At 44.8% G+C, this 24,859-nt stretch overlaps 1 protein-coding gene across 1 annotated transcript; it reads right to left on the bottom strand.

The window, feature by feature from the left end:
* Window positions 1–3,816: 3,816 nt before the first annotated feature.
* SERPINB5 (serpin family B member 5) lies at window positions 3,817–23,361 on the bottom strand (the record flags this gene model as incomplete). The annotated part of the gene is made up of 6 exons (XM_083357711.1): window positions 3,817–5,055; window positions 5,784–5,951; window positions 6,841–6,983; window positions 18,712–18,829; window positions 21,008–21,145; window positions 23,194–23,361. 6 exons carry the CDS (start codon window positions 23,359–23,361, stop codon window positions 4,663–4,665), a joined length of 1,128 nt encoding a protein of 375 aa, XP_083213837.1. The 3' UTR covers window positions 3,817–4,662.
* Window positions 23,362–24,859: the final 1,498 nt, after the last annotated feature.

Here is a 24,859-nt window from a genome sequence, read left to right as displayed (position 1 = left end):
CAATGCTTTTCTTCAACATTCTAGGGAAGTCTATAATTACCACACCCTTTCATTGCTGTATAAATCAGATGATTTCATGATGTTTGGAGAAATGTTTATCCACTTCCCATTGTATGAGCTTTTGAAATTATTATTATTATTATTATTATTATTATTATTATTATTATTATTATTATTATTATTATTATTATTATTATTATTATTATTATTATGATGTGAGTCTATATTTTGGGTGATTTTTTAATTATTCTAAAATAATCTTAGTTATTGCTTTTATTTAATCCCATTTGGTGGAGCAGTGGGCTAATGCCTTGTGGAGCAGTGGGCTAATGCCTCCTTAAGTAACACCAGCTGCCTGCAATTAGTGCAGGTTCGCATCCCACCAGGCTCAAAGTTGACTCAGCCTTCCATCCTTCCGAGGTAGGTAAAATGACTTTGTAATAATGCCGCTTGGGGGGTGTATGAAAGCCCTAATAAGCAGGCATATACATAGAATGAAGGCTACTGCTAAGCTTGTAAGCCGCCCTGAGTCTTCGGAGAAGGGCGGGATATAAATGGAATTAAAATAAAAAATAAATAAAAATTTGTTTAGGCTGCCTTTAGTCAAACAAAATAATATCAAATACAACAGAGTATTTTTAGGGAATAAAAGAAGTAGGTTCTTGCCTGTACAAGTTTAACAAGTTAGGAAATGAGGATAATTAATTTTCCTCTTTGTGACTCACAGACACATTTAGCAACTTGATAGGTGTTGTCTGCAGACGCGATGAGGGCGCCTGCCCTTTGGAACCAGCTGCCAGTGGAGCTTAGGACCGCCCCCGACCTCCATACGTTCCGCCGGGACCTGAAGACCTGGCTCTTCGAGCTCTCTGGCCCAGGCTGAGAATTTTAATTTTAATTTTAATTTTAACTGGGGTTTTATTTGTTCAGGGACGGATATAATTTTTTAATCTGTTTTTAACTTTTGTATTTTTTGTTTTAACCACCCTGTAAAACGCCCTGAGTCCTTCGGGAAAGGGCGGTATATAAATATAATAAAATAAATAAATAAATAAATAAAATAAATAATCCTGTGCAAGTGTGCTCTGGAGAAAATTTCACTGATTAGTCCAAATGGCTTTAATATCTGTTTAAGACTGTCGCTTTAAAGGAATAAAATACATCATTAGATTTTTAAATAATATCAAAACTCAAATCCATTTTTTTAAAAAAATGACAATAATAAGTGGTAAATGTTTATATTTTACCTAGGTTTACCTATAATGAATATATAGAGATGTGTGGATGTATATGTTTTGTGTACACCAACACCAAGTGTAAGCATTATTTTAAACCACACCTTCACACACCTGTGATCCCAAGATGGGATCAATGAAATTATTAAAACAAATGCAGTGTATATAAAACAAATAGTGTACAGTGAATTAAAAGTCTCTGTGAAAAGAGGAATATTTTAATTTGACGCTTCAACTAACATTCCGTCTCAAAGTTAGCACTCATAGCACTTCTCTCAGAAGACTATATTGCAGTCTGGACAATGTGCAAAGACACATCTTTGTGAACATACCAATTAAATTTACCTCAGTAATAATATTAAAATATAATTGTATATGTGGGATAATATTGATTGATTGAATGAATTTTTATACCTCCCAACCCTCAGCAAGTCAGAATGAGCTTGACAGTACTAAGATCCATCTTGAATTGGGCTGTTTCACATGGATAGTCATTATAAAGGCAGTAGAACACTGCCCTGGAGTAATTCAGTTTGGAGAAATTGAACCAACTTCAACTATTCTGGCTTTGCATTTACCAGGTTGCATTTATTTTTATAATTTGCATTTTTGGGGTTTTCAAAGATGATCCCATCTGCGAGAAACCATTAACGGATTCACCTTCCTTTGTTAATTACCGCAAACCTTTTTACATTTTCCTTACTGTTGTAACTGCGGTCACTAAAGGAGACAGTCGCTATACAAGGACTATCTGTACATGAAGTGCAGACTAACAGGAGGCCATTGTGCCAGAATCAAGCAATGTGAAATAATAATAGATTTGGTAAATGCACACTTCTGCCTTTTTCCTCTATCTCAGCAATGGGGATGATTGCTGAGACTCAGAATACAGTATTTATGTTTTTGTTCATTTATTTGTATGTTACTTTTTATCTGTTTAATTAAAATCTAGGTCACACCACAAAACTAGGTCGTTTTTGCATGGCTTGCAATGGATTCAAATCACAATAAATTCCAAAGTGGTTGAATTATAAAATGCTTAAAATGTTCACAGTAAAACATTCATGCAATACTACCAGCAATCTGAGGGGTTCTTTGTAGAAAAGTGGTGTGTTTAAAATCAACCTATATTGTTTGTATTGGAGAATAAAAACATCTCTACCTGGCAGCAAAGGACAATAAAATGGCTGCTTGCTAGGGTTTGGGTGAAGGTAGGAGCCAATCCAAACACACATGGAACTCCAGTTGTTACTGAAAGTGATACAGTACTTAATTGGGGTGGAGCATTCCAGAGACAGACAATACCACGGACAAGGACCATGGCCAAGTTCAGCACATCTCACCAAGTAGAGCAGCTGAAACAAGACCTATCAGCTCATTATGCCTCTTTCTTCATAGGAGATTTATTTGAATTCACTTCAGTCCTATTTATGTTTAAGTATATTCTATCCAAATGTGCATAGTACCGTAGCCAGAATTAACTTAACTCCTATTCATTAAGCCTCTGAGCTTTTTTTTTTTTAAATCTTCATAGTCTTAAAATCCTACTTCGCGTTGGCACTGAATATATCTACTTTCTGAAAAAGCCCTGATTTAATTCAGGGCAAGCTGTCTCCTGCCATGTCTGTATCTTAATCTGAACTAGATCTCCAATTCATGGCCCAATCACAGCAAGAACCTGTAAATATCCAGTATATGACAGCAAATATAATTATTTAATCAAACAAGGGAGTGCAACTATCATTGCTCCATTCCATGTCCTAATTTACAGCAGGTAAAGCTTGCAGTGTTTTATCTGACATGCATATGAACAGAAGGGAACAGATTCAGGTCTACTTTAGTGTTCAGAAGGGAATGAGACAACTTGCCACAGTCAACTCACTGCAGCCAAATCGCCACGGCCAACCTGCCAAAGCCAACTCACCACAGTCAACTCACTATAGGACAACTCCCTGTGAGACAATTTAACAATTCTATTTATTTTAATTTTTACCATTCACATTTCATTCTGTCCTTCCTTTTGCATCTTTTCTTTAATGATTCCTTTTCATAATTTCTTTGACATTAGTGTAACTTTTGTCTTGCAACGAGTTGTCCCACAGCAAGTTGGCCATTGCAAATTATCCGGCAGTGAGTTGGCCGTGGCGTGTTGGCTGTGGTGTGTTGGCCATGCTGAGTGTGCCGCAGTGAGTTGGCTGTGGCAATGCCTAGAATCACGCAAGCTTGATTTTCTACAACACAAATGTAGCTGAGCTAATTCCATCTCACCATAGCACACTTACCACAATAGATCACTGTAAATCAGTTTTAGTACAGCAAGTCAGCCCCTATTCACAGATTGTCCCCTCCACTTACATCCTAAGGCAGTGTTGGAGAAATGGTAGCCCACCACGTATTTTATTGAGGCTCCTGGTGTGCCTTGTCATCAGTCAAGTTTAAAAAGGCTATTGGGAGGTGTGTTCAGTAACATTTGGCATATTTGACATTTTCCAACATTTAGTTAGCATTTCTTAATCACCCTCCCAAAGAATAAATTTCTTCTTTTGCCAAATACCTTCTTTAAATATATGATTTAGCATCTATTTCAAAACCTTAATAGAGAAGAGCCATAAAATCGTAAACGCTCATCAACAAATCCAAACCTGGAACTGAAACTTATTCCATAACAAAGAACAGCGTTAAGTAACAGCATTAATTAATGCATATTATCACTGATATATGAAGTCAGATTTCAAATGATGCAGGAGGTACAGTTTTGTTTTTCACTTTAAACTTCAGCAATGAGAAAATATAGTTTTTGCAATGCTTTATTTGGAACAAATGAAGGTAATCTACATTACTAACCACCCCAAAATAATAAAAAAACAAAAGAAAAATATTTCCCTGTTAAACATATTTACGGGGAAAAAACATATTGATTAATGTAATGAAGTTCACTACAAATATAAAATTTCTAATGTTCCAGTGACAAATTAGCGATTTAACTAATTCAGGTCTGAAGAAACTCATATGAACTCTTCCCTAAGTAGACAGTTCAATAAAGTTGAAATTCATTATTGCCAATGAGCATAAAACAAACTGCAGTATTGTGTAGACATTACAACTTTGCATATTGTTCAATTGCTACTTATCAAAGATACTGTACATTTTGCTGAATTTGACCTGAGGTTTATTTTATATATAAAGAACAAGAAACCTTCTTCCCAACTTTGGTGTGTGATATCTAGCTGATAAATTGAACTATGGTTCACTAGAAGATATGCTGTAATGAATTATTTTAATCTTTCAAGTGTCCCTATGCTTATTTTTGCTGCAACTAACTGATATGGTTGCTCCTATGTAAATTCACGAGAAACTGCGAGATTACCTTTGAATATTTCATACTCATAACAAAATTGATAACAGGTTTCTTTACAGGCAGTTCTGTTTAAGGAGAACAGAATCTACCAGCAAATACAATACTGCGACTTTTGTTGTGCTTAAAGAAGAAAAGAAAAGGATGATTCGCATTAAATTCATCTTTGTGTTGTAGGATCCGATATCCGGGAACATCTCGAGACTCAGCTCCTTCTTCAGTTACTTCCAGAGAGACTTTGTGAATGATCCTGGAAAGAACAATGCCTTTCGACTCCGACATCCCAGAGAAATCCGATGCATTCTCATCAAACATGTGAGTCATCCCAAGGCTTTCTAAAATGGGTTTGAAATCATATTCACTTTCCACTTTGAATTTGGGGAGGAACACGTTAACTCTGCTGTTCGCCATCACACTAGGATTCGTCCACTGTACCAGCTTGTCCAGGGTGATCTCCTTCTCAAGCTAAAGAGATAAGAAAAATAATGGGTGAATAGAGTATCAGCTCTAATTGGATACTGTATTATTGTGCGGCATGGTAATGTAATAGTATTGTATTGTATGTGTGGTATTGTTTTGTGCTGTATTGTATTGTGCTGTATTATTGCCCATCAGTCATACATAGTGGAATTTATTGAGCAGCTGACAAACCACTGATCATAGATGAAGGAGTTTAACTTTAAGTCAAAGTTAATTTAGATTCATCAATGCATGAATCTGTTCTTTAATCTTGCTTGAGCAGGGGGTTGGACTAGAACAACCTTTTGGACACCAGGGACTGGTTCCATGGAGAGAGGTTTTTCGGCAGACCAGAGGGTGTGTGGTTTTGTGTGCTGCCTGCATCCAATGGATAGGGCTTTGCTTGTTTGTGCGGACCAGTTGTTGGCATGTCACAGCCCGATTCTGGTCCACGGACTGGGGGTTGGGGACCCCTGGACTAGAAGACCTCCAAGGTCCCTTCCAGCTGTATTCTCATTCTATTCAGTCCAGCTTCTTTTTATTATTATAGGGTCCAAATGATAAGGCCCTGCTACATTCAGTGAACTAAACAAATGGCTGCAAGACACGTTAGGAAATAAATCTATTTTTCATTCGTTTCTAATCAGACTGTTTTGAAACATTCAAGGATGAGAGTGATTGATATGCAGCTCCCCAAAGAATACTTTGAAATTTAACCAAATATTTATTTTTACCTGTTCCAATCCAGTTGTATCATCTTCTAGATCTTTAGGTAGTAAGATAAGCATGCTTATATGTTTATTGTGACATGGGAGTTCCAGAATCTTGGTTTTTAAATCGTTTATGTAGCCCAAGCACAATGTAGCTTCCAAGTTCATCATCTGCACAGATTTGGTTTCAGTCTAATAAGGAAAAAGCAGAAATTGAAAATTCACTTAAATACCAGTTATGGTCAAAATTCCTGATTATGTATTTATCTTTATATATTGAAAATACAAATTGAGAATAGAACTCAAATGTTAAATTCTTACACAGCTGAATACAAATGTGTACACTGTAAAATGAAAGTTAATATTTTGAAGAAATTCAGTCCTTCAACTGAATTATTAAATATAAATAGAATTTTTAGGAAAAGTATTCTGGGTGATTAACAACATTGTATTTGCTTCTTTATAATCATGCACATGAGAATATTAATCTCACCATCTTATTTTTTTTTTAAATTCAGTGCCGCATTTGTTAAACTAGAACTGGTATATGAATCTAGATTCATAGCAAGAGTAGATAATAAGAATTCTAGGATGGATCACCATGTATTTTAACCCATTTGAAATCCTGACTTGGATTAAGGATTGAATTTGCTATATATAACAGAGGTGAAAAAAAGAGAGATGATGAGGAACTACTAATCAAAATTGTGAAAAGGAGTAACTAAGCTTTGTAAAAAGAAAATGTAACCTATTTGACACTGGCCCCCAATCGTTTTGCTATCCATAATGTTCTAAAATCCTATTGTATTTTTACCATCTTAGAGCCCATCACTTTTGGCTGCAAAAAAGGAATGTTCTGATATCTTCTAAACATTTCATTTGGGTTTTTTGAGGGATAGATCATAAATAAACCACTGTGAGACATTGGTTTGGGCCATTAGCTATAAAATCACTCATTAGAGCTGATTTTGGATTATGTGAATTGAAGTAAAGGCTAGTTTAAAACTCAGCAAGAAACTGAAGGCTTTTCTGTAGCGTTTCATTTTTGTCTTAAAAAGTTTCAGGTTGCTTCTTCCTATACCTTGCTTATTCTGAACGGGCATTCCTTGGTTTGTGCCTCAGGAAACTTCTTCATCCAGTTTGTTATAAAATAGGCTGCATTTAACAGGATTATCTTGGTCTCATCATTGATACTCTCCTCAGTTAAAATGTTCTCCATTTTACCTGCAGATATAAGGGCAAGAATACTTCATTAGAGGTGCAATCACAGATACGGGGCAAGAACAGCCAAAGTTTCTAGGAAAAGGCAATTCAAGATTCTGTCTCTCCAGAAGAATTTAGATTCTAGAAGAAGCATTTAGCTGTTTAGCAATAGTACTATGGAGTCTCTCACTTTCTGCTTTAAGAAAAAGATTTGATCCTTAAGGATGTCTTGCCCATCTGATGTTGTTCAATTGTACTTGACTGGCAGTTCCCCCATCCAGCCTGTATAGGGAAGATAGGAAATTTAGCCTAGTAAAACTAAGGATACCAGTCTATGAAAAATTAACCTATTTAGCACTGATTAAACAAACAATCCACCCAACATTTTCGTACAATCTTCTGTCTACACATAATAGAATACCAGAGAGTCCCAATCTCAAACAGCTTCTGTCATTAAAGGTAGATAATACTGATTAAAAAGAAACAATGGTCTCATTAGGACATGATTAGGCATAGCTTTAAATCTATGTAAGAAGCAAACTGAATCTCTGTTAGGTAATTGACCCAGTAATGCCAACAGCTGAACAGTGTAAACCTCAATTTGCTCTCTGTGCAAATCTAAAATTATGCCTTGTAGGCATGAGAGCTAATTTCTGTGTGGCCAGAGGAAAACACTTGATGTCATTTCTAGCCATTACCAAACCAATGACAGATGGAAACTGGGTCTTCTCCCCAAAAGGAGGAACTGAGTAGCCCTTAACAGAATAAGCAAAAAGAAGGAGAAGACAAAAAGCTTTTCATGTTGATTCCATAAAAGTTCTGGCACTCATCAGAAGTCTTTCATTATGGCTTTCTAACTTTTCTCCAAAAAAGAATGGATCAGACATTCTTAATTTCTAGTTAAATTGTTTTAATAAGTGGTTTTAATCCTACCTATCTATAGTGTAGTGGGTCCGACGCAAGAGAGACGCCAGCCGGTGTGAGAGTTCAGCTCTTTATTGGAAGGGGAAGTGAACTGAGGAATGAGGGCTACCTGGCCTCCTTATATACCTGGCCAGGTAAGCTAACAGCCAATGGGGTTGGCCCTAGGTTTCCCGCCGAAACTGTCCAGGCCAACGCCCCCTGAGGGCTGTTGCTATGCAGATGCCTGCATACATAACACCCCTCCCCCCTTAGAGAAGACCCACATAACAACAACAACATGCAACTATTATAACTATGAGTATATATATATAAAAAACAGTGGTGTCCTTGTGTGAGGGTCACTTGCACACATAGTCCGACAGGTAGGCTGGAGTCCTGTGTGGATGGGTGGATCGTCTGGGTGTGCTTGGCCCCTGGGCTTGGACCGTGGGTTCCTGAGGCCTTTGTGCAGGGCTGCAAGGAGCTGGCATCAGGAAGTCCTCCTCCTCTGGTCCCTGCCCTGTGACGTCCTCAGCTGGGTTGACCCCTCCTGGAGTGTGGTCCTCCTGTTGATCGTGTGCGTTGAGTTCAGGGACGTGTGTGACGCGCTCAGGGGCGTGTGTGACGTGCTCAGGGACTCTTCCTCTGAGCTGATCAATGTGTCGCCTTATGCGTCTGTCCCCCTCCACCCCTACAATGTACGAAAGGGGTCCTGTTTTCCCGACCACTGTCCCTGGAACCCAAGGATGTCCAGCCCCATAGTTCCTTGCCCAGACCAGGTCCCCCAGGTTGAGGACCCTGTGTGTGGATGATGATGGCAATGGTGATGGTAGTGATGCTGGTGGTGATGGTGATGATGGTGATGATGGTGATGTTGCCCTACCGGTTTCGGCTGCTACCCGGTCTGGGTGTAGGCGGTCCAGCTTGGTGATGAGGCGCCGTCCCCATCGCAGTTCTGCTGGGCTCTTGCCGGTAGCCACGCATGGTGTTGTGTGTTGGGCTAGTAAAAATTTGGCCAGTCTGTGGTGCCAGTCCCCGCTGATGATGCGCCGGAGTGCGTCTTTGGTCGTCCTTAACATCCGTTCGGCCTGCCCGTTGGTAGATGGATGGAAAGACGCAGAGGTGGCGTGCCTAATCCAGTTCGCCTTCAAGAACGCCTGGAAATCAGCAGCAGTAAACTGAGGCCCATTATCAGACACAATTACGTCGGGGAGGCCGTGTGTGGCAAAGAGAGCTCTGAGCACCTGGATTGTCCTCCCCGAGGTCATGTTGGGGACAGGGACTACCTCTAACCACTTGGAGTGACTGTCCACCACTACTAAAAATAGTTGACCCTGGAATGGCCCCGCATAGTCAATGTGAATGCGGGACCATGGCGTGTGTGTGGCCTCCCACCGGTGTACTGGTGCATGTGGCACTTCTGGCCTGGATCTCTGGCACGTATAACAGGCCTTGACCCGATCCTCAACCTCCTTGTCCAACCCGGGCCACCAGAGGTAGCTCCTAGCCAGTGCCTTCATCCTGACCACCCCCGGGTGCCCTTCGTGTAAGGAGTCCAATACCCTGGCGCGTAGTGCGGGTGGAATGATGACCCTGCTACCCCAAAGGAGGCACCCTTTGTGTGTGGAGATTTCATCGCGTCTAATGAAATAGGCCTGAAACTCTGGTCCCGGGGATTTGTCCTGCCACCCTGTGCAAACCCATGAGTGCACCCTGCCCATGATGTTGTCTGTGGCTGTGTGGCTGGCAATGTCCTTGGCAAGAACTGGGCACTCAGGTAGTTCCTGCAGGGCTAGGATCTGTGTGGCTGGTGCTGGGTCTGGGTCGTGTGTGTCTAGGGGGAGCCTACTTAGATCGTCTGCGTGGCCCATCTCCTTCCCTGGCTTGTGTACCAGCTTGCAATTGTATGCTGCAAGGAAGATGGACCACCGGAGCATCCTTATGTCCGCAGGAGGCCACCGTTCCTCAGATAGTCGGGTGTGAATCTCTCTTATTGAGGTTTGGTCCTAGGGCGCAGTTGGGCTTGCTGCTCGCGTACCTTTCGCCTAGTCGCGTAGCAGCAGCCCTGCCTGAGCTTCTCGATATCCTCTCAGGGCTGGTGATTGAGTTTCCTAAACTAATGGTTTTGGGAGACTTCAATCTACCATCCCTGGGAGGAGTATCTGAGTTAGCTCGGGAGTTCATGGCTTCCATGACGGCCATGGACCTGACGCAGGTAATTCATGGACCAACCCATGAGGGAGGCCACACCCTTGACTTGGTTTTCTTATCTGGTCGGTGGTTAGATGATCTTGGTGGGGGCTCCTGTTCTGAACCAGCCCTCTTCTCGCAACCCCTATTCAAAAAGAAGAGTCTGGAGAGCGTCCAAGGCTAAAAGGCTACTGCCAAGATTTAATTACGCAGTTAACAAAAACACTAGAGCTTGTCTTCTCAAGCGGAAAAGTTGCTTTCAGCAACCAGCCCCTCCCCAAACACTCCTTTTATAGAGAGCTCAGGGCGTGGTCTCCCTGTGCCTCCTCCCGAGGAGTCTCACAGCCTTTCTTTGTTTGTTCCTGCTCGACTGCCTCCTGCATCGGGCGTCCTTGAACAGGGCCAGCTGTGGGTCATCTTCCTCCGCACTCTCGGGCTCACGCAGCTGAGAAGAGGTCCCCAGCTGAGGACTCTGCAAAGCCTCCAAATCATCATCAGCCGGTTCGTTTCCCTCCTCCCCCACATCTGAGTCCTCCGATACATCGGAGCCGGCTGTCGGACCCACAGGCTGGCCCTGAGTCACAACACTATCCCGCACCGCAGGGCCCTTCCCCCGGGTCTGCCGATCCGGATGCGGTCGGGATGGGAACTGTTCGTGAAAAGCAGTCACCAACGCAGGGGCATGAACGGCGGTCGCGTCTTCCCATGTGAAGTCCTCCGGCCCGTACCCTTTCCACTCGATCAGGTACTGGAAGCGACCTTTCAGCCAGCGGGAATCCCTGATGCTGGCGACCTCGTACTCGGGGGTGCTGTCGCCATCACGAGGTCCTGATGGGGGAGGTTCCGCTTGGCGAAGTGGACAAGCCGGTTGTTCGGGGACCAACAAGGACCGATGGAAGACGGGGTGCACGCGCAGGGAACGTGGCAGAGTTAAACGATAGGCGACCGGGTTGATGACGGCCTCGACTGGGAACGGTCCAAGGTAACGGTGGTCCAGCTTCCTCGCCGGCCGAGTGGATGGTAGGTTCCTGGTGGACAGCCAGACCCGATCCCCCACCGATAATGGAGGCGTATCCCTTCTCGACCGATCGGCGAACCTCTTGTAGTCGGCCTTGGCCTTCTCCAGCTGCCGTCGCACCAACCGATGGATCGCCTGTAACTCCGCCATGAATTCGTTCGGTGCCGGCTCCGGTGAGTCCACGGGAGAAAGGGGGAAAAACCGGGGGTGTTAACCCACGTTGGCCAAGAACGGTGTCATCTGCGTGGAGGTGTGCTGCGAGTTGTTAAAGGCAAACTCGGCTATGGCCAAATAGTCCACCCAATTGTCCTGCTGCAGGTTAACGTAGCAGCGCAGATACTGCTCTAAGATGCCGATGACCTTCTCGGTACCCCCGTCGGTCTGAGGATGATGCGCGGACGAGAGGCAAACCTTAATGTCCAACGCCCGCATCAACTCCTGCCAGAAGCGGGCTGTAAACTGGGCCCCCCTATCGGAGACGACTCTATCGGGAAGGCCGTGCAGCCGGAACACCTGTTGGATGAACATGCGACTAGTGGCGCGAGCTGACGGTAAGCCGCGACAGGGGATGAAGTGCGCCATCTTGGTCAACATGTCCACCACCACAAACACTGTCGTGAAGCCGGAGGATGGGGGTAGATCCGTCAGAAAGTCCATGGACACAGCCCCCCAGGGTCTCTTGGGCATTGGCAAAGGCTGCAGTAAACCAGGCGGGGCCCCTGTCGCTGACTTGGCCTGCCTGCATGGGACGCAGGAGGTGACATAAGACTGGACATCGTGTCGGACTCGGGGCCACCAGAATGTACGGAAGACCAGGTTCAGAGTCTTGAACAGGCCAAAATGCCCCGCAGCCGGGTTATCATGACATTGGCTGAGGACGAGTCCCCTGAGTGGCCCTCCTGGAACATAGAGCCGGTCACGATAATACAGGAGTCCATCCGTGACCGACCAAGGCGAATCTGGCCCCACCTCTTCCTTCCGCTGAGCCACCCACGCCTCCTGCTGCTGCGCCTCCCGGATCCGAGCCCGTATATCCACCGACTCCCGCACCGCAGCAAAAGACTCGACGGGGATCACTGTCCTGGGCGGAAGCTTGTCTTCCACTCGGGTGTACTCGGGCTTCCTGGACAGAGCATCCGCTCTCTGGTTGTGCCCGCTTGGTATGTACCGCACCCGGAAGTCAAACCTCGCAAAGAAGAGGGACCACCGGATCTGGCGTTGGTTCAAATTCCGAGCGGTCTGCAGGCTTTCCAGATTCTTGTGGTCCGTCCGGACCTCGATTTGATGCCGCGCCCCCTCCAGATGATGCCTCCAAGCCTCGAACGCCGCCTTGATGGCCAGCAGCTCCTTCTCCCAGATGGTATAGTTGCGCTCCGAGGGATTCAATTTCCGAGAGTGATACGCGCAAGGGAAAAGGGTACCGTTGGGCGTCGCTGCCTGGAGTAACACGGCCCCAATGGCAATGTCGGAGGCGTCCGCCTCCACGACAAACGGCCATTGCGGGTCAGGATGCTTCAAGATGGGCTCCTTCATGAAGGCGTCCTTCAAAGCTTGGAACGCCTGTTGTTCGGGGGCGTTCCACTGGAACCGAGTCTTCTTCTGCAGGAGCCGGGTGAGGGGGGCTGTCAAGGCAGCAAAGCCAGGGATGAATGTCCGATAGTAGTTGGCAAATCCAAGAAGTCGCTGAACATCCTTCACGCGACGCGGGGGTTGCCAACTCTGCAACGACTCAACTTTACTCGGTTCCATGGCGATGCCCTCAGGAGAAATGCGGTGGCCCAAGAAATCAATGGTCACCTGGTAGAACTGGCACTTCTCCAACTTGGCAAACAGCCGATGTTTCCGGAGGCACTGCAGGACCTGACGGAGATGCTGATGATGCGCTTCACGCGACGGGGAGTAAATCAGGATGTCGTCCAGGTAAATCACGACAAACTGGTCCAACAGATCCCAAAAGATGTCATTCATAAAATGCTGAAACACAGCGGCATCACCGTGTACTCGAAATGTCCATAGCGAGTACCAAACGCCGTCTTCCACTCATCACCCGGCCGAACCCTGACGAGGTTGTAAGCTCCACGCAGGTCCAGTTTCGTGAAGATCTTAGCCTCCCGGAGTCGGTCCAAGAGCTCGGGGATGAGGGGCAGCGGGTAGCGGTTACGCACCGTGATAGCGTTGAGTTTCCGGTAGTCACAGCAAAGCCGTAACTCGCCCGACTTCTTTTTGACGAAGAGCACGGGCGCAGACACTGGCGAGGACGAGGGCCGGATGAATCCACGAGCCAAGTTCTTTGTCAGGAAGTCCCGCAATGCAGCCAACTCGGGCTCCGACATGGAGTACAAACGCCCCACTGGGAGAGGCGCATCAGGGACTAGGTCAATTGAGCAGTCGTAGGGCCTGTGCGGGGGTAATTGGTCCGCCTCTGACTCGCTGAACACGTCAGCAAAGTCGGACAGTTCGGGAGGCAAGGAAACCCCTGGGGAACCCTCCACCTGGCCGGCACAGATATGGCGGGTGTGGTCCACGCACTGCAAACTTGGGAAGGTGACCAAGTTCTGAGACCAATAGATCTGTGGATCATGCGCCCGGAGCCACGCCAGTCCCAAGACCACGGGGAAGTGCAGTTCCGAAGTGACGTAGAACTGAATGGCCTCCACATGGGTACTGATGGCCATACACACGGGTTGCGTGGCGGCCGTAATAGGCCCGGACAGGAGCACTCGACCATCGATGGTCTCCACAAGCATGGGCGGATCCACTGGACACTGGGGAACAGCCCATTTGGCCACAAAGGCCGAATCCATAAAGTTAGTGGTAGCCCCAGAGTCAATTAAGGCATGGACCGGAATCCCCTCTGGCTTGCCAGGAAGGATCAGACGTGCCTCCAAAATCAAATGCCGTGAAGGTTCACAGGCACCGTCGGAACGGCATCGCTCGGCGTGGTCGTTGTGGGTCGCCCGATCTTTCACACCGTCTAGATTGGGCTCGGGCCGTTTCCCGACAGCAAAGCAGGGGACTTTCTCAGGGCCGGCTTGGTCACTGATGCCCGCTGACGCTTCTTTGGACAAGAAGCAGCCAAATGTCCAGGGTCCCCACAGTAAAAACACAACCCCTCCGAACGTCGTCTGTCCATTTCCGTCACCGATAGACGGGACCTGGCGGCACCCAGCTCCATTGGCTCCTCCCTCTGGACTGGGGGCTCACGCACAACAGGGGCGGCAGGGGTCTGTGGGGTGGCACGGCGACTCTTTCGCTGCTGCAACCGGGCATCGATCCGCAGACAAAGATGGATCAGCCCATTCAGATCTGAGGGAATGTCCACGCGGGCCAGCTCATCCAACATCTCCTCAGACAAGCCATCCTGAAAGGCATCCACAAGCGCAGCCTCATTCCAGGCGGAATCCTGGCTAAGCAGCTGGAAATCGCTGATATAGGCCTGTAGAGGGCGCTGACCCTGCCTCAAAGCTTTCAGGCGTCGGGTGGCAGTCTGCGCCTTAATCGGGTCCTCGTACATGAGGCGCATATGGTCACAAAACTCCCCAAAGTTATCCAACAAAGGGCTAGGCTGTGCCAACAGAGGCGTGCCCCAACGAGCTGCATCTCCCGACAGAAGGCTCAACACGAATCCCACCTTATCTCGGTCAGTGGGGAAATCAGCTGCTCTCACGCTGATATAAAGCTGGCATTGTCCCAGGAAGGCAGGAAACAGTTCTGGTTTACCAGCAAATTTATCCGGCATAGCTATCTGACATTTCCTCCTGGGTGGGGGGGCAGCATGTACCTGAGCCTGCAGTTGTGCCACCTGAGTGGCCAGCAAGGTGAGTTGCTGGTTGAGCTGGGCATTCTCGGCAAGAAGCTGCTCCATCGTAGTAATAAGGGGTGGGTGGCTGAAAGCAAACTGTTCTGAACCAGCCCTCTTCTCGCAACCCCTATTCAAAAAGAAGAGTCTGGAGAGCGTCCAAGGCTAAAAGGCTACTGCCAAGATTTAATTACGCAGTTAACAAAAACACTAGAGCTTGTCTTCTCAAGCGGAAAAGTTGCTTTCAGCAACCAGCCCCTCCCCAAACACTCCTTTTATAGAGAGCTCAGGGCGTGGTCTCCCTGTGCCTCCTCCCGAGGAGTCTCACAGCCTTTCTTTGTTTGTTCCTGCTCGACTGCCTCCTGCATCGGGCGTCCTTGAACAGGGCCAGCTGTGGGTCATCTTCCTCCGCACTCTCGGGCTCACGCAGCTGAGAAGAGGTCCCCGGCTGAGGACTCTGCAAAGCCTCCAAATCATTATCAGCCGGTTCGTTTCCCTCCTCCCCCACATCTGAGTCCTCCGATACATCGGAGCCGGCTGTCGGACCCACAGGCTGGCCCTGAGTCACAACAGCTCCCCAATTGTTATGCCCCTGTCATGGACCGATCATCATCTCCTGCAGCTGGTCTTCCGTTTTGCCACCCCCCACCGTGGGGTTGTTGAGCCAACTAGATGGTTCTGCCCCAGGCGCTTAATGGACCCTGAGAGGTTTCAGGCAGCGCTGGGGGCCCCACCTGCCTCCCCAGCTCACAGCTCGGCGGATGCCTTAGTGGAGGCCTGGGAAAGGACGGCCACGGAGGCACTTGACCGAGTTGTACCCTTGCGGCCCCTGACCCGGCGCAGATCCCAATGGGCTCCATGGTTTTCCGCGGAGCTCCGGGAGATGAAGCGTCGGAGACGGGGCCTAGAGAGCGTCTGGAGGTCCACCCGATCTGAATCCGACCGATTGCGACTAAGAACCCATATTAGGTCTTATCTCGCTGCGATGAGGGTAGCGAGATCTAACTATTTTGCTGCCCTCATCGCGTCCGCAGATAATCGCCCGGCCACCCTGTTTAGGGTGACCCGCTCCCTCCTCAACCAGGAGGTCAGTGAGGATCCCTTGCAGGGGCGTGCCGAGGAATTTAGTCAACATCTGTCGGACAAAATCGCTCGGATTCGCACCGGTTTGGACTCCGACTGGGCAGTATCGGACGATCAGGACACGAGTGATCTTGTCGATGTCATCTGGAGGAGTTCGATCCTGTGACTCCAGAGGAAGTGGACAGGATCATGGGGAGGCTGAGCTCCACCACATGTTTATTGGACCCGTGCCCTTCCTGGCTGGTTTATGCAGCCCGGGAGGGGACACGAAGCTGGTTCCAGGCGGTTATAGCTGCTTCTTTGAGTGAGGGTAGTTTTCCCGCCGCCTTGAAGGAGGCGGTGGTGAGACCTCTCCTCAAGAAGCCTACCTTGGATCCGGCTGTTTTGAATAACTTTCATCCGGTCTCCAACCTTCGCTTCCCATAGTCGCTCCTCCAAATTTGTGAACCTGCAAGCGATGGCAGCTTCCCGTAGGGCGGTGAAGAAGTCGGCGCCGGTCTCGTCGGGGCGCTGGTCCCTTTTCTCGAATTGTGACTGTGCGGCCACCTTGGAGCGCCGGGGCCTGAAATGTGCGTTGAGCCTGGCCACGAGGTCTCGGTACGCGACGGTGTTGATGGCCTCCTGGGGGAGCAGGTTCGCGGCGACTTCCAGCAGTGCTGCTCCCCCAAGGCAGAGCAGGGTGGCCGCCTTTGCACCGTCCTCTGATATCTGATTGAACTGCATGTACAGTTGAACGTGAGCCAGGTAACGGGTCCAGGTTTCGGGGCGGCGGGTCTCGAATTCGCGGGGTTGTCCGGCTCTAGCCATGGCGGCAGTTGGTCGTGGATGTGGCGCTTGGCGTTGCCGGTTCGGCTGGCGGTCGTGGGGGGAAGAAGGAAAAATGCCTTTCCCTTCAGCTCGCGGAGCGTTTCCCCAGTGACTTCAGCTCTTGGTCGGCAGCAATCCCACCTTCGTCGCCACTATAGTGTAGTGGGTCCGATGCAAGAGAGACGCCAGCCGGTGTGAGAGTTCAGCTCTTTATTGGAAGGGGAAGTGAACTGAGGAATGAGGGCTACCTGGCCTCCTTATATACCTGGCCAGGTAAGCTAACAGCCAATGGGGTTGGTCCTAGGTTTCCCGCCGAAACTGTCCAGGCCAACGCCCCCTGAGGGCTGTTGCTATGCAGATGCCTGCATACATAACACTATCCATTAATGTCACCTAGCTTAAGGAGTTTTATATTTTCACATGCAAGTTGGTCACCCCCAAAGAGCTAATGAAGCTGCTGCAAAGCTACTGTATTTAAAGGTAAAGGTAAAGTTTCCCCCTCACATGCATGCTAGTCATTTCCGACTCTAGGGGCCGGTGCTCATCTCTGTTTCAAAGTCGAAGAGCCAGCGCTTGTCCGAGGACGTCTCCATGGTCATGTGGCCGGCATGACTAGATGCCAAAGGCGCACAGAATGCTGTTACCTTCCCACCGTAGTGGTCCCTAGTTTTCTACTTGCATTTTTACGTGCTTTCGAACTGCTAGGTTGGCAGAAGCTGGGATGAGTAACAGCAACTCACTCTGCTACGTGGCACTTGGGATTCGACCCGCCAAACTGCCAACCTTCTGATCGACAAGCTCAGCGTCCTAACCCACTGAGCCACCGCAGAGGACAGTTCTGACATAACTATCTGTGGGATATTGTACAAACCACTATATAAATTGCAAATGCTTCTCTGACCATTGCCTGGTCACTAGTAGTTGTGGTGCCCTTGTACAAGTTCCCAAATATAAATAGTAAAAATAGTAAAAAGTTAGCTATATGAAAACCTTTGTCTGCAGAAGCAGCAGGAATCTGTATTAACAAGCAATCATGACAGAACTAGCCACACACAGCTGAAACTTTCTTTCTGGGTTTAAATGATCTATGTAGCATAAGGTATTGCTCTTTCAAATGCCAGCCCATGTTTACAGGGAATCAGCAGAATACCCAACCAGTAGTATGGTGTGCCCTGGACAAGCATTATAGACACAGATGCCTCTGTACAGCCGAAGCCCAAATCCCCAAGACAGAATCAATGATGGGAGGGAAGCCTAAAGTGACCAATAGGAGTTGGGCAGATCACAACTCTTGATTCCATCAGCAACCAAATAGTCAATGAAGCATTACAAAATTATATCTCTGGGGGAAAAATGCTTCAGGAAAAGAGGAAAAAGACAACTTTAAAATTAAAGCAGGTGACAATGACTTTAGAAATGGGCTGAGAATGAGATGAAGGCAATGCCATAGCCAGAAAAAAATGTTACTAGGGATTTTCAACCCTTGGTTAGGGAGAAGTGAGGAAGAATCAATTTTTTGCACTAAATGCATACACTATTTTTCCATACCTTTGAAAAAACAATGACATTTTTTCTATTTGTCTACTATATGCAAAAAATAGTTTAATAGGATATAATAGTGTGATATGTAGTGCCAAAAAAATCTTGGCTTAATTACACTGAAAGGCTTTCATATTGCTGACACAGTAGGCCATTTATTGAATGCCAATGAAAGGTAATCTTTAAAAAAGCCTAACCTTACCAGGGAAAAGGGACTTCCATTTTAAAACTGAAATATATTCAAACTTATTAGTATTGGTGTAGTGGTACTCTATTACTGTATTAGCACAGAAGCCATAAATAAGCAAACATGTAGTAGGATGAACTCTATATCTGAAGGGATAATTCCTGATTCAAGGACATCACAATTCATGACTTAAAAGAGATCTCTTGATAAAGAATGCACTTGCCATCAGTAAGGTCAGAAACAGATTTGTTGATCTGCAGCCTGGTGTCTTCTGGTTTCTCTTTAAAATCTACAACTTCAAATTCTGATGGGAAGGGCCTTTTGACAGAACTGATGAATTCCTGAAAGGGAGAAGGCTCCAGGTTAAGACCTAGTTTCCCCGTCGGTAACATGAAAATGAAGACCAAGGACAAAACTATGACGCACATTTTAAACTTGAATAACAACAGGGTGGGGACTTTGACTGGGATTCTACATACAGAGAGACACAGGAGGACTGGAAACCATCAGGCACACTAGGCAGTTTTGGGGGGCAACTGGCAATCTCTAAGCCAAACCTGCACAATCCATAACATGTGATTACCGGTATTTATGTTTTTGTATTTCCATGAACCAAAGCCAAATATGTCAAGAGGCCCAAATATTGATGACTCTTGCTCTCGTGCACTTCACAAGAAATGTCCCATTTACAAATCTCCATCAACTGCTTTCATAATGAATTAAATTAAATCTGATTTAAATAGCTTTGCCTAGAACACATAGGTTATACCGTAATGAACTTCAATGGGTTAGAATTTTTCCCTGATCAAGAAATATTAAGGCAGCAAAGTAAGCAAACTGGAAAGTGGTTTTTTTAATCCAGTGTACAATACTATCATACACAACATGGGGCAGGTCTTATTTTAAAGCTGTATAAAAATTATAAATCAATTTAATTCCAAATTATACATTGAACATTAATATATAGGTAGTCCTCAACTTGTAGCCATTCATTCAATTACCATTTGAAATTAAAATGGTATTGAAAAATGTGACTTATAACTGATCCTCACACTTAGGACCATTGCAGTTTCCCTGTGGTCCTGTGATCAAAATTCAGTCACTTGGCAACTGGCATGTATTTATGACAGATGCAACAGCATCCCAGGATCACATGGCCATCCTTTGTTACCTTTCCGGCAGGTTTTCAGCTAGCAAAGTCAATGGGGAAAGCCAGATTTACTCAACAACTGCCTTATTCACTTAACAACTGCAGTGGAAAAAAAATGGTAGCAAAATCAGGCGACACTCATTTACGAACTGCCTTGCTTAGCAACTGAAATTCTCATCCCAATTGTGGTCATAAGTCAAGAACTACCTGTACGTTCTCCACATTAGTAAAAGTGGCCTTGCATCAATAGTGTTTGGACTTAAGATGAACTGCTTCAAAATTCAATAACACCAGCGCATTAAAATCAAATGAATATCTATTGTGGCATATGCTTCAAATGTGCAAAACTCAACTTGAAAAATTCCTCAGTTAGTGTATAAAAATGAAGATAAAAGTAAAAAATGCATAAGTTAACCAGAAGTTTAAAAACTACAGGTCTGTTTCAAACTCATATTCCTCAAGGGAATTTTCTTTGGGGACCGCTGGCAGCAGAAAAAGGAGAAAATCAGCTTTCATACTCATATCCCCCTGGATTCTCTCCACAGTTCTTTAGCGTAAGATCAAGCTGCCAAAAAAGAAAAACAAACCCCAACCCCAAATTTCTGTTTTTATTCTACTGCCTGAAGCTTCTAATAACATCTTCTGTCAACAGAAAAGCGCTACTTGCCACAACCCAGTCTATGACAACTGAATTCCAGTGATTCTCATTTAAAACTACAAGCTATAATTAAGATCCTGCAGAGCAACAGTGTCCATCCTTGGCAACTTTAAGACTTGTAGATTTCAACTCCCAGAATCCTGGCTGGGGAATTCTGGGAACTGAAGTCTACCAAGTGCTAAAGTTGCCAAAGTTGGACACACACACACACACACACACACACACACACACACACGATTAACGATTCTGTAACGATTCTAATTTTGGCTGCAATTTCATGCATCGCTTTTGCCGCCAAGCAAGAACAATTTCCATGGTTGGAACTCTCAGATTATTATCAGCCCCTTGGGAAAATGGTTTACTATACTTCTAGTTTTCAGTAAAAACATCCAATAGTGAAAAATGTGCTCGCTTAACGACCAGGGTGTTCATTTAACAACTTCAGATTCACTTAACGAACATGATGATTCACTTCACTACTGGGGGGGAAGGGAAAGGCGTAAAATTGGATCGGTCGCATGATGACCCACTTTGCTCATCACAACTGACCACAGTAATGGGGCATTTCCATTACAGTCATAAATTGAGAATACCTATAGATTAAAAAAAATAATAAATTTAGTAAAGCAACCCATGAACATAATGTAATTAATTATGGAATTTAGATGGTAACTGTCAACCAATAATTACTATTACTTCTTCCCAACTTACCACAGCAGGGTTAAGGGATTTTTCTACATAAAGCCGCTTAATCATTTTTAATGAATAAAATGAGCTAAGTTTGGAAGCATCTGAGGTAATTGTCTGGAATCCAAATGGAATATCTTTGACATCTTCTAGATGGAGCCCCTGTTAATAAACAAATACCAGTTTAAATATGGATTTCAGTAAAGATTTCTGCCATAGTGCTTTCAACCCAATTAAACAAAACATAAGAGTTCTTTAGGGACGTGGTGGCTCAGTGGGTTAGGACGCTGAGCTTGTCGATCAGAAGGTCAGCAGTTTGGCGGGTCGAATCCCAAGTGCCGCGTAGCAGAGTGAGCGCCTGTTACTTGTCCCAGCTTCTGCCAACCTAGCAGTTTGAAAGCACGTAAAAATGCAAGTAGAAAAATAGGGACCACTACTGTGGGAAGGTAACAGCGTTCTGTGCGCCTTTGGTGTCTAGTCATGCCGGCCACATGACCACAGAGACATCCTCAGACAAGCGCTGGCTCTTTGGCTTTGAAACAGAGATGAGCACCGGCCCCTAGAGTCGGAAACGAATAGCACGCATGTGCAGGGGAACCTTTACCTTTACCTAAGAGTTCTTTCCTATCTGATATTTTGTCCAGCTTCTTATTTTTTACTGTGGCCAAGAATAGGTCACTGAGAAGCATCCAAGTAGGACATGAAGAGTGACACCTTCACCAGCAACTAGTACTCAAAAATGGCCCCTAATAACCTTTTCCTCCCTGTATGGGCTTCACCTCTTTTAACTTAAGTTATAGTGGTGGTCAACAATACAGCAAAAAATTTAATTACTTTGAATTAATTCAGCTCCATCAATATATAGGCAGTTCGGTTTGCCTTGATAGTTTTACTTCACCTTTGCTGCCATAGAGCCTTGGTGGAGCAGTGGGCTAATGCCTCCTTAAGTAACACCAGCTGCCTGCAATTGGTGCAGGTTCGAGTCCCACCAGGCTCAAGGTTGACTCAGCCTTCCATCCTTCCGAGGTAGGTAAAATGAGGACCCAGATTGTTGGGGGCAATTAAGCTGACTTTGTAATAATGCCGCTTGGGGGGGCAAAAGCCCTAATAAGCAGGCATATACATAGAATGAAGGCTATTGCTAAGCACATTGATTTGTGCTTAGAGTGTAAGCCGCCCTGAGTCTTCGGAGAAGGGCGGGATATAAATGGGATTAATATAAAAAAAAATATGCAGAGATTAGCAATGCCATAGCTAATGCCTGTTAAATACAATAGGTTTCAGCTGTGGGAATTCTTTATATAAAATCAGGATGGCAATTTTTGACAGCTTTAATTAATAGTTAAACAATTAATTATTAATTGTTTGAACAATTAATCAGTGGAATGACTTGCCTCCAGAACCTGTAGGTGCTCCAGCACTGGAGATTTTAAAGAAGAAATTGGACAACAGTTTGTCTGAAATGGTATAGGGTTTCCTGCTTGAGAAGGGAGCTGGACTAGAAGACTTCCAAGGTCCCTTCTAACTCTGTTATTAAGTTATTCTATAATAGATTAATTCAACAACATTTAATGCAAGGGTCCTAAGTGAAAGTGTGAGGAACTACATTTTCTTGAACCAAGAAAATGCATATAAGAGAGCTACAATGTTATTTCCATATCCTGCTCTTCTAAAAAGTGTGACTACTTCTAAACATGGTATTTTACATGGCCCAAGTAGCTTTCCTTAATATTTTCTTATCAACTATGTGATATCAAGATATTGCTAATGCAATTTAGTTCTAGATTTAGACAAAATAAGTAGTAGTAGTAGTAGTATCCACAACCACAAAATGTCAACCCACACATTATGTCCTTGTGCAAATGCAGCCCTACCAAGTGGCCAGACTAAGCGGAGGAGAGAACAAGAAAAATTTATAAACAATAGGAAATATTTAAGGGACCTTTCAGGTTCTGTAAACCTCTTTTTTTAAGGCGAAATATGTGGCAATATGTTGTCTTTGTTTCACCTTAAGGTTTAACTCTGTTTCCTGCCTTATGTTTGAGCACCTTTGCTGCTAAACCAAGCCAAGATTTAATGGACGAATACAACAATACCTGAATTTATAGAAGGGTCAATTATCATCTATGTAGCAAAGGAAAAATAGAAAAATATATACAATAATATTCCCAAACAATAAGTAAGAGTTATGTTTAAAGTAAACATCCTACCTGTTTAATCTGGGTCGCTGTGTCACCGTTAGCTGCTTTATACGCCAGGGCAAGAGAAGTTGATAAGGAAAGTGGAGTAAAAATAAAATTAGCTCTTTTGTCCATTTCACACAGTTTTTTGAAAAGATCAACCGAAAAAGCTGTATTTGCAGCTTGTATCGCATCCATGGTTAAGATTCTGAAATCAAAAGGGAAAAATAATTCATCAGCCAAACAATCTTGCATGTGAATAATTGCTACTTTCTTACATCCCACATGCCAAAAAACAGTGAATGGCACTGTAGCCTTGCAGTACAAGTTAACAAATGCTTAACCTGAAGTAACAATCATGACATTTAATACTATCTACATGCGGTATGTATAGAAAGGAGGGCACAATGTGGTCTAAAGTTGTCTTGAGTCAAAAAGCTTTGAAACAGTCCCTACAACCTCTTGAATTATCTCATCACAACATTACAGCAGAAGAAATCCACACAACTGGCAAAATTTCCCTTCTTACAGTTCTGAAAGCTAAAGCAGATCTATCCAAGTTTCAGATTAGGGCTATCAGATATATGTTCATTGCTTTCCCTTACCTCAATGAAGTTTAAAGCTTTCTTTCTAAGACATTTAAACATTTGGGAATATTTTGCCTTTTCACATTAGATCCACTAATTAGTGGTAAAAACCTCACTACAACAATCATAATACAATACCAGACATCCAACTGCTACCTATAAAACTGCAGCCATAAACACACATGCACACACGCGCGCGCGCACACACACACACACACACACACACACACACACACACAAATATACATTTTAAAGAGAATTTACAATTGCTGAATTCATAAAATGTGAGAGGAATTGTTATTGGGAGTTGAAGTGTTTCTGTGGGTGGTATGAACATTGCTGAGGAATTTGACCTGGGAAGTGATTATTGAAGCAAGTTTTATAAATATAGCAGAAGGAGACTTACTTAGAGGGGGAAATGTCACAAAAGTAGGCAAAGCCTTTCCCCTATCTTACTATATCCTACCAGGAGGAGATTCCGATAATCCTTAATTCTGTATTTATACACTACTACACCCTTTTGGTCAGTACAAGATGAAGAAGAATCAGGGTCATCCCCATTAAGTGCCACCTCAGAATTCTCTCTTAACTCATGTTTTATTCTCTTAAAAGACACAGAGTGTTTAAATTGTGTGCCTAAACAAGCAATTAACTAATGTTCTGCTTAATTTATTATTTTATTTCATTTTGCTTTGGATGTAACAATTATTGTCTTGACTGAGGTGGCCAAATCCTCATGTGGGCCTATCCATATCAGTGTTAAAACAAAAATATTTGAAAACTTTCCCAAGTATAACTCATAGGTCACATGGACATTTATGATGACACTGGACTAGAACATTTCCCACTAGCAATTCACATGGTGCATGCTTTGTCTCATACAAAATACAAGAATCCTGTGCACCTGTGCACAATCCACTTACAGCTTAAAAAGAGTTCTCCAAAAAGTAAATCTTAACAATTTTCTGAACAGGCAAAGATGAGGCGTGTCAAAGGGCACCTGAACTCAGTAACAACTGCAGAAAACAAAATATGCTCACATATTCTTGTTCTAGGTCAGGGATAAGCAACCTCGGCTCTTTTATGACTCATGGACTTCAACTCCCAGA

Source organism: Vipera ursinii (genome assembly GCF_947247035.1).
Source record: "Vipera ursinii genome assembly, chromosome: 3".
NCBI classification, from domain to species: Eukaryota; Metazoa; Chordata; class Lepidosauria; order Squamata; family Viperidae; genus Vipera; species Vipera ursinii.
The sequence above is the reverse complement of the archived record's forward strand: the minus strand, read 5'-3'. Positions and strand labels throughout refer to the sequence as shown.